The sequence below is a fragment of the Oncorhynchus kisutch genome, linkage group LG17, assembly GCF_002021735.2.
Source record: "Oncorhynchus kisutch isolate 150728-3 linkage group LG17, Okis_V2, whole genome shotgun sequence".
Classification (NCBI taxonomy): domain Eukaryota; kingdom Metazoa; phylum Chordata; class Actinopteri; order Salmoniformes; family Salmonidae; genus Oncorhynchus; species Oncorhynchus kisutch.
In genome coordinates this window covers 41143561-41157183 of record NC_034190.2, presented here as the reverse complement: position 1 = coordinate 41157183, position 13623 = coordinate 41143561, and the positions used below count along the sequence as shown (strand labels likewise).

Below are 13623 nucleotides of genomic sequence, written 5' to 3'. Positions count from 1 at the left end.
CTGGGCTTGGCTCAGTGGACTGCATTGCTACTGTTGTTGACTGTTCATTGTGATGGATACAAGGCATAAAATAGTCCAAGGCTATACTAAGCCAATGTTTACACCTGAGAAATTATGATTATTCCAGGTTCATTACCACTTCAAAGCCTCTTAAAATAGGCCTAGTGCCTGCGGAAATCTGTTAGCATGCATGTGAAGCTGTTTATTGTATGTGTGTCAGGCAGCGTGTGCTTGGTATGCATTTCAGTTGTTGAGTCCATGGTGTGGGTAAGTTAAGCACACGTGTTCAGAATCAGAGCTGGTTTATTCCGCTCATCACAATTTCAAAACACATTATGCAACCTGCTGCAACCTACTCCGGTCCAAAATAACCCCCCTGGGAGCTGGTTGGTCATGCCCAGTTACCCACAGAACACAGCTGCAGATGGGGGGGGGGGGGGGGGGTGACAGCAAGATCCTGACTGTCCCTAACAGAGAGAGAGAGGAGGGGGACTATAAATGGGGGGGCTCCCGACCCAGGGACCATAACGTCACCTGGAGTGTGAGAGCAGCAGAATGGGGGGCATGCATAGAGTCTAATTTGGGATAAACCATTCCCAACCCTGTTCATTCAAGGCCAGGGGGTAACAAGGGGTGGGGGCGAAGCTGGCAGCCAACCTCCCTAGCAATAACAAAGTCATCTCATCCTCTACCCCATAGCTAGCCCATGTGCCCTAAGTGCACCCAGACCCCTCTGCTTCTGACACCTTCCAAGATCACACCATAGTTTACATAATATCATGCAAAACCTCTCACAGACATCAGGGATCACTCTAGAGTTCACCAGCCAAGCATAAAAGGTGATAGACCTATCTATTGAACCCAAAAGACTGGATCCCCGTAGAGAACTGTAGACAAATATGATTTTTGGGGGACTAGGGACGTCCTGCAGTCTAAAAACAGCATGACTTAACATTCAAATACTCTATGATGTGTATGTTCTCAAGGCAATGACACAAGAAGCATAGGATCTAAAGCTGTCAATGTCAACAGCAGCGCGTATTACAGTATAACCATGTAACTGACGGTTACGGATGAAGACTGCCATGACAACTAAAGACGGGCCAGGGTGGGCATTTGTGCAGTCGAGTCGGTTTCTACGGTAACATGCTCTTAACAACGTGATGATGCTTTGTTGCTCCTTGCTGAAACAAGAAACTAGCAAAGGACACTTTGGTTGCCTAGGCAATGCCCCCCACAATGCAGCAGCAGCACACACAGAAATAGAATGAATAGACCTGGCTTGGAACCTTTAACCCTGGCAATTTGACTATTAAATAGAATGAATAGACCTGGCTTGGAACCTCTAACCCTGGCAATTTGACTGGTAAATAGAATGAATATACCTGGCTTGGAACCTCTAACCCTGGCAATTTGACTGGTAAATAGAATGAATATACCTGGCTTGGAACCTCTAACCCTGGCAATTTGACTGGTAAATAGAATGAATATACCTGGCTTGGAACCTCTAACCCTGGCAATTTGACTGGTAAATAGAATGAATATACCTGGCTTGGAACCTCTAACCCTGGCAATTTGACTGGTAAATAGAATGAATATACCTGGCTTAGAACCTCTAACCCTGGCAATTTGACTGGTAAACTCATAGGTACACTCACATTGGCCCGCTGGTATTGTGACTTGGTAACACAATACTTGGTAACACTTTACTTGACACCCAGTGTCATAACACATTCTGACACGTCATAACCGTGCCATAATATGTTATAACACCTGACATAACCTGTAATAACACTGTCATGAACCAAATATTTACACTTTTGTGACATATATTGCATTATTTTATGGCTAGTTATGACACCTACATAAGAGTGTCAAAACCCAAATTTATTCAAATGAATTTTTCCCTGCCAAGAAGTTTGCTTTAGTTTTAAAGTTGGTTTCTTAAATCCTTTTTTGTTGTTTTTAAAGTCATGTTTTTTTTATTATCATATTTTAAATAACTTTATGACACGGTCCTGAAGCATTATGACCATCCCATGTCACTGTAATTGGACTAAGACAATAATGCTTCTTGACAGTGTCAAAGTGTATGACCATCATAATCATACAAGCCAGATAGGCCTATCACATACATGCCCTTATATCAGTCATCAGTCAAAAAGAGGGTGTCTTGGCCTGCTCCTAAAATCTGCTCCTAAATCTGCAACAGAGCATTGGGGTAGCTGCATGCTTAACATCAATGTGTGTGTAATTTCAATGATAATTTAATATGGTGAATAAAATAAAAAAAAGTGATATAAACATAGCCTACATGTCAACAGGCTATGTTGTAATGCAATGGTTCCCAACAAGGGGTAATTGGCCCATCCACAGGGGGTACTTGAAAAGACTCATGAGACCATGGGCCTACTGGTAAAATTCACATGAGGTACTTCAGGGGTACTCCAGGCAGAGCAAAATATACTTGGTGGTACATTAAGAAGCTTGGGAACCACTGGTGTAATGGAATGTTTTGCCCTGTGTGGTAGGTTTTGTGTGTTTTGACACTCTTATGTAGGTGACATAACCAGCCATAAAATATTGCAATATATACTATATACAGTGTCTTCGGAAAGTATTCAGAGCCCTTTACGTTTTCCACATTTTATTACCTTAGTCATATTCTAAAATGTATTAAATAAAAGACAATCGCTAACTAGCTAATACACGTGCTGAGTCAGAGCAAACGTAACTAGCTATACAGCCTGATAATACCAGTGATGGTGTAGACCTACATTTGTGCAACAGTTTCTTCTAAATCAAAGAGGAATACTCAAAGCAAGAATATGTCAGCTGTTTGAAGTAACTAAGAAGAAACATTCAATGTAGCCAAAGGATGCGGTCCAAACACTTAAAAGACACCCTATCTCCTCAGCCCTTAAATTAAGTGGACATTTCTGATGACGTATCATCACGCCTGACGAGTATATACTTGCAGGGAAAGGGGCAAGGGAGAAAGAAATTATTTTTAAATGGACCACCCTTGGCCGGAAATTCGTCACTCGTTCATCCCGCGATGATTGTGGGTGCTTTACAGTGGGGCAAAAAAGTATTTAGTCAGCCACCAATTGTGCAAGTTCTCCCTCTTAAAAAGATGAGAGGCCTGTAATTTTCATAGGTACACTTCAACTATGACAGACAAAATGAGGGAAAAAAAATCCAGAAAATCACATTGTAGGATTTTTTATGAATTTATTTGCAAATTATTCCTGATTCTAACTGGATTATATTTGATAAACTGCCCTCTGTGTTCTGTTAGAGAATAAACTCTTTATCCATGTTATAGCAGGGGGTGTAAAAACATAACACATACGTTTTTCCAGCAGTAGACTATGATCAATAATGTCAAAAGCTGCACTGAAGTCTAAAAAGACAGCCTCCACAACCATGATATTGAAATGAGATGTTCGATGAGCAGGTGTCCACATACCTTTGGTCATGTAGTGTATGTCACAACAGTTCTAAATATATGTGCTACGACAAGTTATGTCAGCTGTTATGATATATTTTGACATGGTTATGACCGTGTCATAACGTGTTATGATGCTGGGTGTCAAGTAAAGTATTGCCCAATACTTTTGTAAGACACATTTCAGTTGAATGCATTCAGTACAATCGACTAGGTATCCCCCTTTCCCTTTCCATGGTAATGTAGAATGTTAATTCAAATGATATTAACTGATGTGGCTCATGCAATGGAATGTATTTTTTGTAATGTCAGTTGAGTTTAATCAACAAATCACAGCAAATATCGATGGGTACACTTCCTGCTCACACTTCCTGCTTTGCTTCTATGGGTACACCCGCAATGGCTGCCAGTCCACATGGCCAGTCCGCCATGTCATTATTGACTTGAATGGGGACTATTCATTCTATTTCTATGGCAGCACATGGCAGCAAATGCAGTTATGAGCTAAGGAGATGAGAAAATGTGAGTCCCCCAAAAATTCATTTGGCTGTCCAATTACCGTAATCCAAAATTCCATGACCACCACAACTCTGTGTGTGTGTGTGTGTGTGTGTGAAGGGTCAGTTACTATATAGCCTATCTGTTAAAATGGGGACTTCCATTTTCAATTAAATTCACTGTGCATTCGACCCTGGTTCTTGTCACTGTGAATGTTATCGGTGTGGGTGACTCTGGTTTAGTGTAGGAGTGATTTCAGACCCAGCCAGGTTACCTCTATTCCAGGATGTCGTTACTGGGCCTCGTTCCAGGCAGGGGAGGTGACATAAGTGAGGAGTTGCATAGCTCTATAGACACGCCAGTCCCCTGAGTTGAATCTCCACTGTCACACACAGGCCAAACGCAATACCAGAGGCAGCAGAAAATAGCATGCCCCCGCCTCCAGAAAATAGGCTAAAGCATAGGCTACACAGAAATGGAAACCATTTCCACTCCTCTCTAAAAACACATTTTCCTCTCCTTGTATGTACAACCTAGTAACCACAGGTGTCTACATATTCTCCCTTCCCTGTCATTCTCCTCTTATCTAGGCTATTTCAATACCCTATCATTTATTATTTCCCTCAGTGTGACTGACATCAACTTCCATTCAATGGATAAACAAACATCCTATTCATAATCTATCAATTTTTATCAAAGGAGCATGCTCTGTTTTGTTTTGATTCTAGTCCACTTCCACATTTTCCTCCTCTGCTCCTCTCTCACGCTCCTCCTTCTCCCTCCCTTCTCTCTCTCTCTCCTGGTCTCTCTTTAATGCAGCCATATCTTGTTCCTGTCTCATTTTCTCCCATTCCGGCTAGTGAAGGGCGGGAATGACCATTTCCTTTCTAAGAGACATGCAGGGACTCTCCCCTTTACCACATTATTGCCCTCTCTCTTCCCCTTTGAGATACATCCTATAGAACACCCTCTATTCTATTCTGCAACCACGACCACTATTCTACGGTACAGCTAGACAATGTCAGAGATGGAGAAGACACACACAAACACATACACACACACAAAAAAACACACATGTTATCAGAGCAGAGCAGACCTACCGTCAGCACATGCTCCCCTTCACAGTTCCCCGCCATCTGGGCTAAAACATCAGTGGCAGCCGAGGCAGCTGTGGCGTTAGCTGGCTTCTTCTCTCTTATCTCCCGTGTGTGTGTTTCTGTGAGCGTGTATGTGGACTTGTGTGTGTCTGAGCTCCAACTGAAACACTGGAATACTGGGCTGCTCTTGCCGGCTCGTCTGTGATTATACGGAGTGAGAGAGCAGAGCACTGCCTGCCTTAAAACAGACCTGCTCCTCTCTGACAACCCGCTCCTTTCTCAGCAGCCAATCCCCCGCAACCATGAATATTTAATTTGCCCAGCCAAAAGCACACGCAGGCGGGCATACACACAGAGAGGACATACACAGAGGACACACACACACACATACCCCCCCTCCACACACACACACACACCCACAGTGGCATTCAGGGCAAACACCCACACGCACACACATTTCTCACAGACATTACCCAGAGGGCGATGAGAATTGAAAAGGACAGATAGAGATGTGTTCATTACGTGTCTCTGCCTCCATTGATTCTGCTACATTCGTGATCTTTATCACAGTCTCAAGGTCATGTACACATCTTTCAGCACCTTCTAATTCCATGGAGACTCATGACTCATGCGCTCAGAATACCACGTCCACAAACAGTTCCATAAGGTCGTAAAACATAGGACTTATGGGGTGGTCAGTGTAACATCATGCTTGTGCAATAGTAAGACAGACAAGGGTCAATCAAGGACTATATGTGTATCACAAATGACACACTTCTACCTACATAGGCCCTGTGGGTCCTGGTCAAACGTAATGCACTATATAGGGAATCAGGTGCCACTTGGGACTCGTAGACTAGGTCTACAACATGAGGAAACTGGTATTTCAAATAGACCTACACTACCTAAATCAAATCCATTTTCCTCTTTCAGTCTCAAACACAGAAAGGTACAAGTCATTAATAACTAGAGACAGGACAAAGCCATACAACTGATCATTGCCTCGCATTAAATACAGTTCCATGGAAACTGAGGGGCAGGGTGACACCTAATGGCAGATTCGGAATCTCACACTGAGGCAAAGCAAGCCAGCTGAGACACACACACACACACACACACACACACACACACACACACACACACACACACACACACACACGCTGAAGCAAACATGGGGGATTGTACATTCCTACAATTCATAAGAAAGCAAGACAAGGCCAATTTGCTAATTTATTTTAAACAGGATTTGAAGGTCAGGCTCCCTAATTATGTTTTTGTGCTGTGTAGGGCTGGGCGATATACCGTATTTGACTATATACCGGTATTGATGCAGGGACCGGTTTGGGCTTTTACGTTACCTTCTATAACGGATATTGAATGTTTGGTTTGTTAAATGTGATACGTCGTGTGTAATGTCAATTTTTATAGTTTACTCCTCTACTTGAGTCATCCCTCTCCGCGCCGCTTTCCACACAGACCTAGTCCCACCCCGTCACTCAAGTAGAGGAGTCATGGTGCACAGTAGAGGTCTGCGCAGACCGATTTCTTTAGCCTGCTCCCACAGCTTTTCATACCTCACTCTGCCAGCACTGATCTGCTACCCCAAGAACTGGTCCTGAATCCAACCGCAGCCCTGCAATGTTATTTTAGGCATATGTGTCACAGCTCACTTGCCAGCCATGGTCCCATCAATTCTGCACCCTATAGGCAATATTAAATGCGCAAACATAACTTGAGAAATAGCTTAAATTACCAGAGATTCTCACACGGCTCTTGTATATTAGGCTATCAGCCAATAGGCTATATGTAGCTTGAAGAAAGTAGGAGAGTAGGAGAGACTAGCACTTTCTCTTGAGCTATTTTTATAGCCTGCCTTTTATGAGTGGGAAGACTTTCAGACTGAGAAATATGGGTGATCAATATTTTGGGCTATTTCTAGGCAATGTTGTAAACTATTTAGGAAGTACATTTCCTTAGAAAGATAACTGCCCCATGCATAAGCTATAGCCTACTCTATTTAATTGAGACCACACACACACCTGATCTCACTGGTATGGCTACTGAACTTGAAGCAGCAAGAATGATGACAGCAACACTTGCTACGTTTTCGCACAGGCCTATAGGATATAGCCTACCTTTTAGGAGGACGATTTGCAGGCAGAGACAAATAAATGGGTAATCAATACTTATTGAAAATGAAAAGGCCTTGCTAGCTATAGTAGCCTAACCTGAGCGTTGTGCCTTTTCAATGATGACATTTTTTGATTTCACATCGACTCACGTTGGTTGAGCGCCCTCCACTTCTTTCCATTGTCAATATTTATTTACAGACACTGAAGTAAACTACAGTCGAATCATATTTCCGTTCATTTGATATTTAAGTTAACTGCCACGTGATTCTCCGCCCATGTATGCAGCCTACTCTATTTTGATGAGATCACACATACTAGACACACTTGAACTCTCAAGCCCAAATAGGGAGTTAGGCTACTGAAGTTGAAGCAATACATTCTGAGTGTGTGAATAATGTTTTTAATACAAGGCTGGAACATATATATATTTTTTTTTAAGTCAAGGGGTCTGAATACTTTCCGAATGCACTGTAGAGGATGTCTTAAAATGTCTTATGGCTTAGATCCCGCTAACGGGATCGATATGACAACAGCCAGTGAAAGTGCAGGGCGCCAAATTCAAAACAACAGATATCTCATAATTTAAATTCCTCAAACATAGAAGTATTTTACTTGTTGTTAATCCCACCACAGTGTCCGATTTCAAAAAGGCTTTACGACGAAAGCACTGCAAACGATTATGTTAGGTCTGCACCTAGTCACAGAAAAACATAGAGAAGAGCCAAAGAAAGGAGTCACAAAAAGCAGAAATAGAGATCAAATTAATCACTAAGCTTTGATCTTCATCAGATGACACTCATAGGACTTCATGTTACACAATACATGTAAGTTTTGTTCGATAAAGTTCATATTTATATCCAAAAATCTCAGTTTACATTGGTGCGTTACGTTCAGTAATGTTTTGCTTCCAAAACATCCAGTGATTTTGCAGAGCCACATCAATTTACTGAAATACTCATAATAAACATTAATAAAAGTTACAACTGTTATGCATGGAACTTTAGATAAACTTCTCCTTAATGCAACCGCTGTGTCAGATTTCAAAAAAGCTTTACCGAAAAAGCACACCATGCAATAATCTGAGTACAGCGCTCAGACAACAAAACGAGCCATACAGATATCCGCCATGTGTGGAGTAAACAAAGTCAGAAATATCTTTATAAATATTCACTTATCTTTGATGATCTTCATCAGAATGCACTCCCAGGAATCCCAGTTCCACAATAAATGTTTAATTTGTTCGATAAAGTCCATCAGTTATGTCCAAATACCTCCTTGTTGTTCGCACATTTAGTTCACAAATCCAAATTCATGAGTTGCGATCACTAGGTCCAGACGAAAAGTCAACAATTTCTGTTACAGTCCATAGAAACATGTCAAACTATGTATAGAATCAATCTTTAGGATGTTTTTAACATAAATCTTCAATAATGTTCCAACCGGAGAATTCCTTTGTCTTCAGAAATGCAATGCAATGCAAGCTAACTCTCACGTGAACGCGCGTGACCAACTCATGCCACTCTGGCAGACCTCTGACTCATTCATCTCCCATTCCCCCCTCCTTCACAGTAGAAGATTCACACAATGTTCTAAAGACTGTTGATATCTAGTGGAAGCCTTAGGAAGTGCAATATGACCCCATAGACACTGTATATTCGATAGGCAAAGAGTTGGAAAACTACAAACCTCAGATTTCCCACTTCCTGATTGGATTTTCTTCTCTGCCATATGAGTTCTGTTATACTCACAGACATCATTCAAACAGTTTTAGAAACTTCAGAGTGTTTTCTATCCAAATCTACTAATAATATGCATATATTAGCAACTGGGCCTAAGTAGCAGGCAGTTTACTCTGGGCACCTTATTCATCCAAGCTACACAATACTGCCCCCTGCCATAAAAAGTTAATAAAGACAATCAATAGTCTTCGTACTTTTGTTAATTTGTTAGGCTACTGGTTAAAGGTGCAACACAATATTTATTATTGAATTATCATTGATCTAGTTCAGTCTTATTAATATTTAATAATAATCTCTTCCTTAGCTTAATGATTGTGGTCATTTTTGCTTACTTTTTGTTCTAAACAGAGACGGCATATTGGATTGTGTGAAAATGCAGGAAATTAGTTTTAAATACCCAAAACAATTCTGGGGGAGGACCCCCAGATTCCCCGCTAGGTTATGTCCCACCCATTTCTAAACCAAAGTGCCACCCCTGTCTTACACAATTAGCTAAATTAGTGTTTATCACTTTATACATGTGTTTTGGGATTCTACCCTGTACACCTCATTTGCCCGATGACGCTTAATTGGAGGAGAGTCTTTCATACAAGAACATTTTCACAAGGGGTCTGAGGATCTCATCTCGGTACCTAATGGCAGTCAGGCTACCTCTGGTGAGCACATGGAGGGCTCTGCGGCCCCCCAAAGAAATGCCACCCCACACCATGACTGACCCACCGCCAAACCAATCATTCTGGAGGATGTTGCAGGCAGCAGAACGTTCTCCACGGCATCTCCAGACTGTCACGTTTGTCACATGTGCTCAGTGTGAACCTGCTTTCATCTGTGAAGAGCACAGGGCGCTAGTGGCGAATTTGCCAATCTTGGTGTTCTCTGGCAAATGCCAAACGTCCTGCATGGTGTTGGGCTGTAAGCACAACCCCCACCTGTGGACGTCGGGCCTTCATACCACCCTCATGGAGTCTGTTTCTGACCGTTTGAGCAGACACATGCACATTTGTGGCCTGCTGGAGGTCATTTTGCAGGGCTCTGGCAGTGCTCCTCCTGGTCCTCCTTGCACAAAGGCGGAGGTAGCGGTCCTGCTGCTGGGTTGTTGCCCTCCTATGGCCTCCTCCACGTCTCCTGATGTACTGGCCTGTCTCCTGGTAGCGCCTCCTTGCTCTGGACACTACGCTGACAGACACAGCAAACCTTCTTGCCACATCACGCATTGATGTGCCATCCTGGATGAGCTGCACTACCTGAGCCACTTGTGTGGGTTGTAGACTCCGTCTCATGCTACCACTACAGTGAAAGCACCGCCAGCACCGCCATCACATTGTAGGATTTTTAATGAATTTATTGCAAATTTTGGTGGAACATAAGTATTTGGTCACCTACAAACAAGCAAGATTTCTGGCTCTCACAGACCTGTAACTCTAGGCTCCTCTATCCTCCACTCGTTACCTGTATTAATGGCACCTGTTTGAACTTGTTATCAGTATAAAAGACACCTGTTTACAACCTCAAACAGTCACACTCCAAACTCCACTATGGCCAAGACCAAATAGCTGTCAAAGGACACCCGAAACAAAATTGGAGACCTGCACCAGACTGGGAAGACTGAATCTGCAATAGGTAAGCAGCTTGGTTTGTAGAAATCAACTATGGGAGCAATTATTAGGAAATGGAAGACATACAAGACCACTGATAATCTCCCTCGATCTGGGGCTCCACACAAGATCTCACCCCGTGGGGTCAAAATGATCACAAGAACGGTGAGCAAAAATCCCAGAACCACACGGGGGGACCTAGTGAATGACCTGCAGAGAGCTGGGACCAAAGTAACAAAGCCTACCATCAGTAACACACTACGCCGCCAGGGACTCAAATCCTGCAGTGCCAGACGTGTCCCCCTGTTTAAGCCAGTACATGTCCAGGCCCGTCTGAAGTTTGCTAGATAGCATTTGGATGATCCAGAAGAAGATTGGGAGAATGTCATATGGTCAGATGAAACCAAAATATAACTTTTTGTTAAAAACTCAACTCGTCGTGTTTGGAGGACAAAGAATGCTGAGTTGCATCCAAAGAACACCATACCTATTGTGAAGCATGGGGGTGGAAACATCATGCTTTGGGGCTGTTTTTCTGCAAAGGGACCAGAACGACTGATCCGTGTAAAGGAAAGAATGAATGGGGCCATGTATCGTGAGATTTTGAGTGAAGACCTTCCATCAGCAAGGGCATTGAAGATGAAACGGGGCTGGGTCTTTCAGCATGACAATGATCCCAAACACACCGCCCGGGCAACGAAGGAGTGGCTTCGTAAGAAGCATTTCAAGGTCCTGGAGTGGCCTAGCCAGTCTCCAGATCTCAACCCAATAGAAAATCTTTGGAGGGAGTTGAAAGTCCGTGTTGCCCAGCAACAGCCCCAAAACATCACAGCTCTAGAGGAGATCTGCATGGAGGAATGGGCCAAAATACCAGCAACAGTGTGTGAAAACCTTGTGAAGACTTACAGAAAACATTTGACCTCTGTCATTGCCAACAAAGGGTATATAACAAAGTATTGAGAAACTTTTGTTATTGACCAAATACTTATTTTCCACCATAATTTGCAAATACATTAATTAAAAATCCTACAATGTGATTTTCTGGATTTTTTTTCTCCTTTTGTCTGTCATAGTTGAAGTGTACCTATGATGAAAAATACAGGCCTCTCATCTTTTTAAGTGGGAGAACTTGCACAATTGGTGGCTGACTAAATACTTTTTTGCCCCACTGTATGTATATATACACACACACAGTTGAAGTCGGAAGTTTACATACAAGTTAGCCAAATACATTTAAACTCAGTTTTTCACAACTCCTGACCTTTAATCCTAGTAAAAATTGCCTGTCTTAGGTCAGTTAGGAACACCACTTTATTTTAAGAATGTGAAATGTCAGAATAATAGTAGAGAGAATGTTATGGCTGTGTAAGGGAGACAAAGTCAGGTGCAGGAGAGCAGAGTAGAGTAAACAGGCACACTTATATTCAGGTCAAAAAATAGGCACAAAATGACATCTAAGTGACCAAAAACACGGACCAATAAACAAAAGTATAGCGCGTGAACATACACCATTAACAATAAACAATTACACACAAAGACATGAAGGGGAACGGAGGACTAAATACATGTACTGTGATTGTGGAACGAAAACCAGGTGTGTATGAAACAAGACAAAACAAATGGATATATGAGAAATGGAGTGGCGATGACTAGAAAGCCGGTGACTTCAATCGACGAACGCAGCCCGAACAAGGAGAGGAGCCGACTTCGGCGGAAGTCGTGACAGAGAATGATTTATTTCAGCTTTTATTTCTTTCATCATATTCCCAGTGGGTCAGAAGTTTGCATACACTCAATTAGTATTGGTAGCATTGCCTTTAAATTGTTTAACTTGAGTCAAACGTTTCAGGTAGCCTTCCACAAGTTTCCCACAATAAGTTGGGTGAATTTTGGCCCATTCCTCCTAACAGAGCTGGTGTAACTGAGTCAGGTTTGTAGGCCTCCTTGCTCGCACACGATTTTTTCAGTTCTGCCCACAAATGTTCTATGGGATTGAGGTCAGGGCTTTGTGATGGACACTCCAGTTACGTCCGTCGTTAGTGGCAGAATGACCGGACCAAGGTGCAGCGTTGTAGGCGTACATTTTCTTTATTAAATGTTCCACCAAAATAAAACAATAAACAACACAACGAACGTAAAGCTTCAGAGTGCAACACCTGCAACAAACAAAGAAAAGATCCCATAACCTAAATGTGGGAAAAGGGGCTGCCTAAGTATGATCCCCAATCAGAGACAACGATAGACAGCTGCCTCTGATTGGGAACCACACTCTGCCAAAAACAAAGAAACAGAAAACACAGAATGCCCACCCAAATCACACCCTGACCTAACCAAATAGGGAAATAAAAAGGCTCTCTAAGGTCAGGGCGTGACAACTCCAATACCTTGACTTTGTTGTCCTTAAGCAATTTTACCACAACCCATTTGTGACCAAGCTTTAACTTCTTTCGGGTAGGGGGCAGCATTTGGAATTTTGGATGAAAAGCATGCACAAATTAAACTGCCTTCTACTCAGGCCCAGAAGATAGGATATGCATATAATTGGTAGATTTGGATAGAAAATACTCTAAGGTTTCCAGAACTGTTTGAATAGCGTCTGTGAGTATAACAGAACTGATTTGACAGGCGAAAACCTGAGAAAAATCCATTCAGGAAGTAGGATTTTTTGTTGTTGTAGTTTTCTATTCAATGCCATTCCAGTATCCATTGACTTAGGACTCAAATTGCAGTTCCTATGCCTTCCACTAGATGTCAACAGTCTTTAGAAATTGTTTCAGGCTTGTATTCTGAAAAATTAGGAAGTAAGAGCTGTCTGAATGAGTGGACCCTGCAGTGTCACAGAGCTTTTTCATGCGCGCGATATTATCGATTATTTAGGCTAAAAACAACCTGAGGATTGAATATAAACATCGTTTGACATGTTTCTATGAACTTTACTGATGCTATTTTAATTTCTTTGTCCTCCTGTTGTGACTGCGTTTGAGCCTGGGGATTACTGAAGAAAAAGCGCAAACAAAACGGAGGTTTTTGGATATAAAGAGAGACTTTATCGAACAAAACAAACATTTATTGAATAAATTAATGTCTTCTGAGTGCAACCATATGAAGATC

General features: G+C 42.2%; 1 protein-coding gene across 3 annotated transcripts in view; it reads right to left on the bottom strand.

The window, feature by feature from the left end:
* Positions 1 to 5264, bottom strand: part of LOC109907669 (sodium bicarbonate cotransporter 3) — a 63502-nt gene extending 58238 nt beyond the window's left edge. For all 3 annotated transcript variants that reach the window (XM_031793825.1, XM_020505776.2, XM_031793824.1), the window contains exon 1: positions 5050 to 5264. In XM_031793825.1, coding sequence (XP_031649685.1) covers positions 5050 to 5085 — 36 coding nt within the window. In that variant the 5' untranslated portion in view covers positions 5086 to 5264. The remainder of the gene's footprint in view (positions 1 to 5049) is intronic.
* Between the last annotated feature and the right edge of the window lie 8359 nt (positions 5265 to 13623).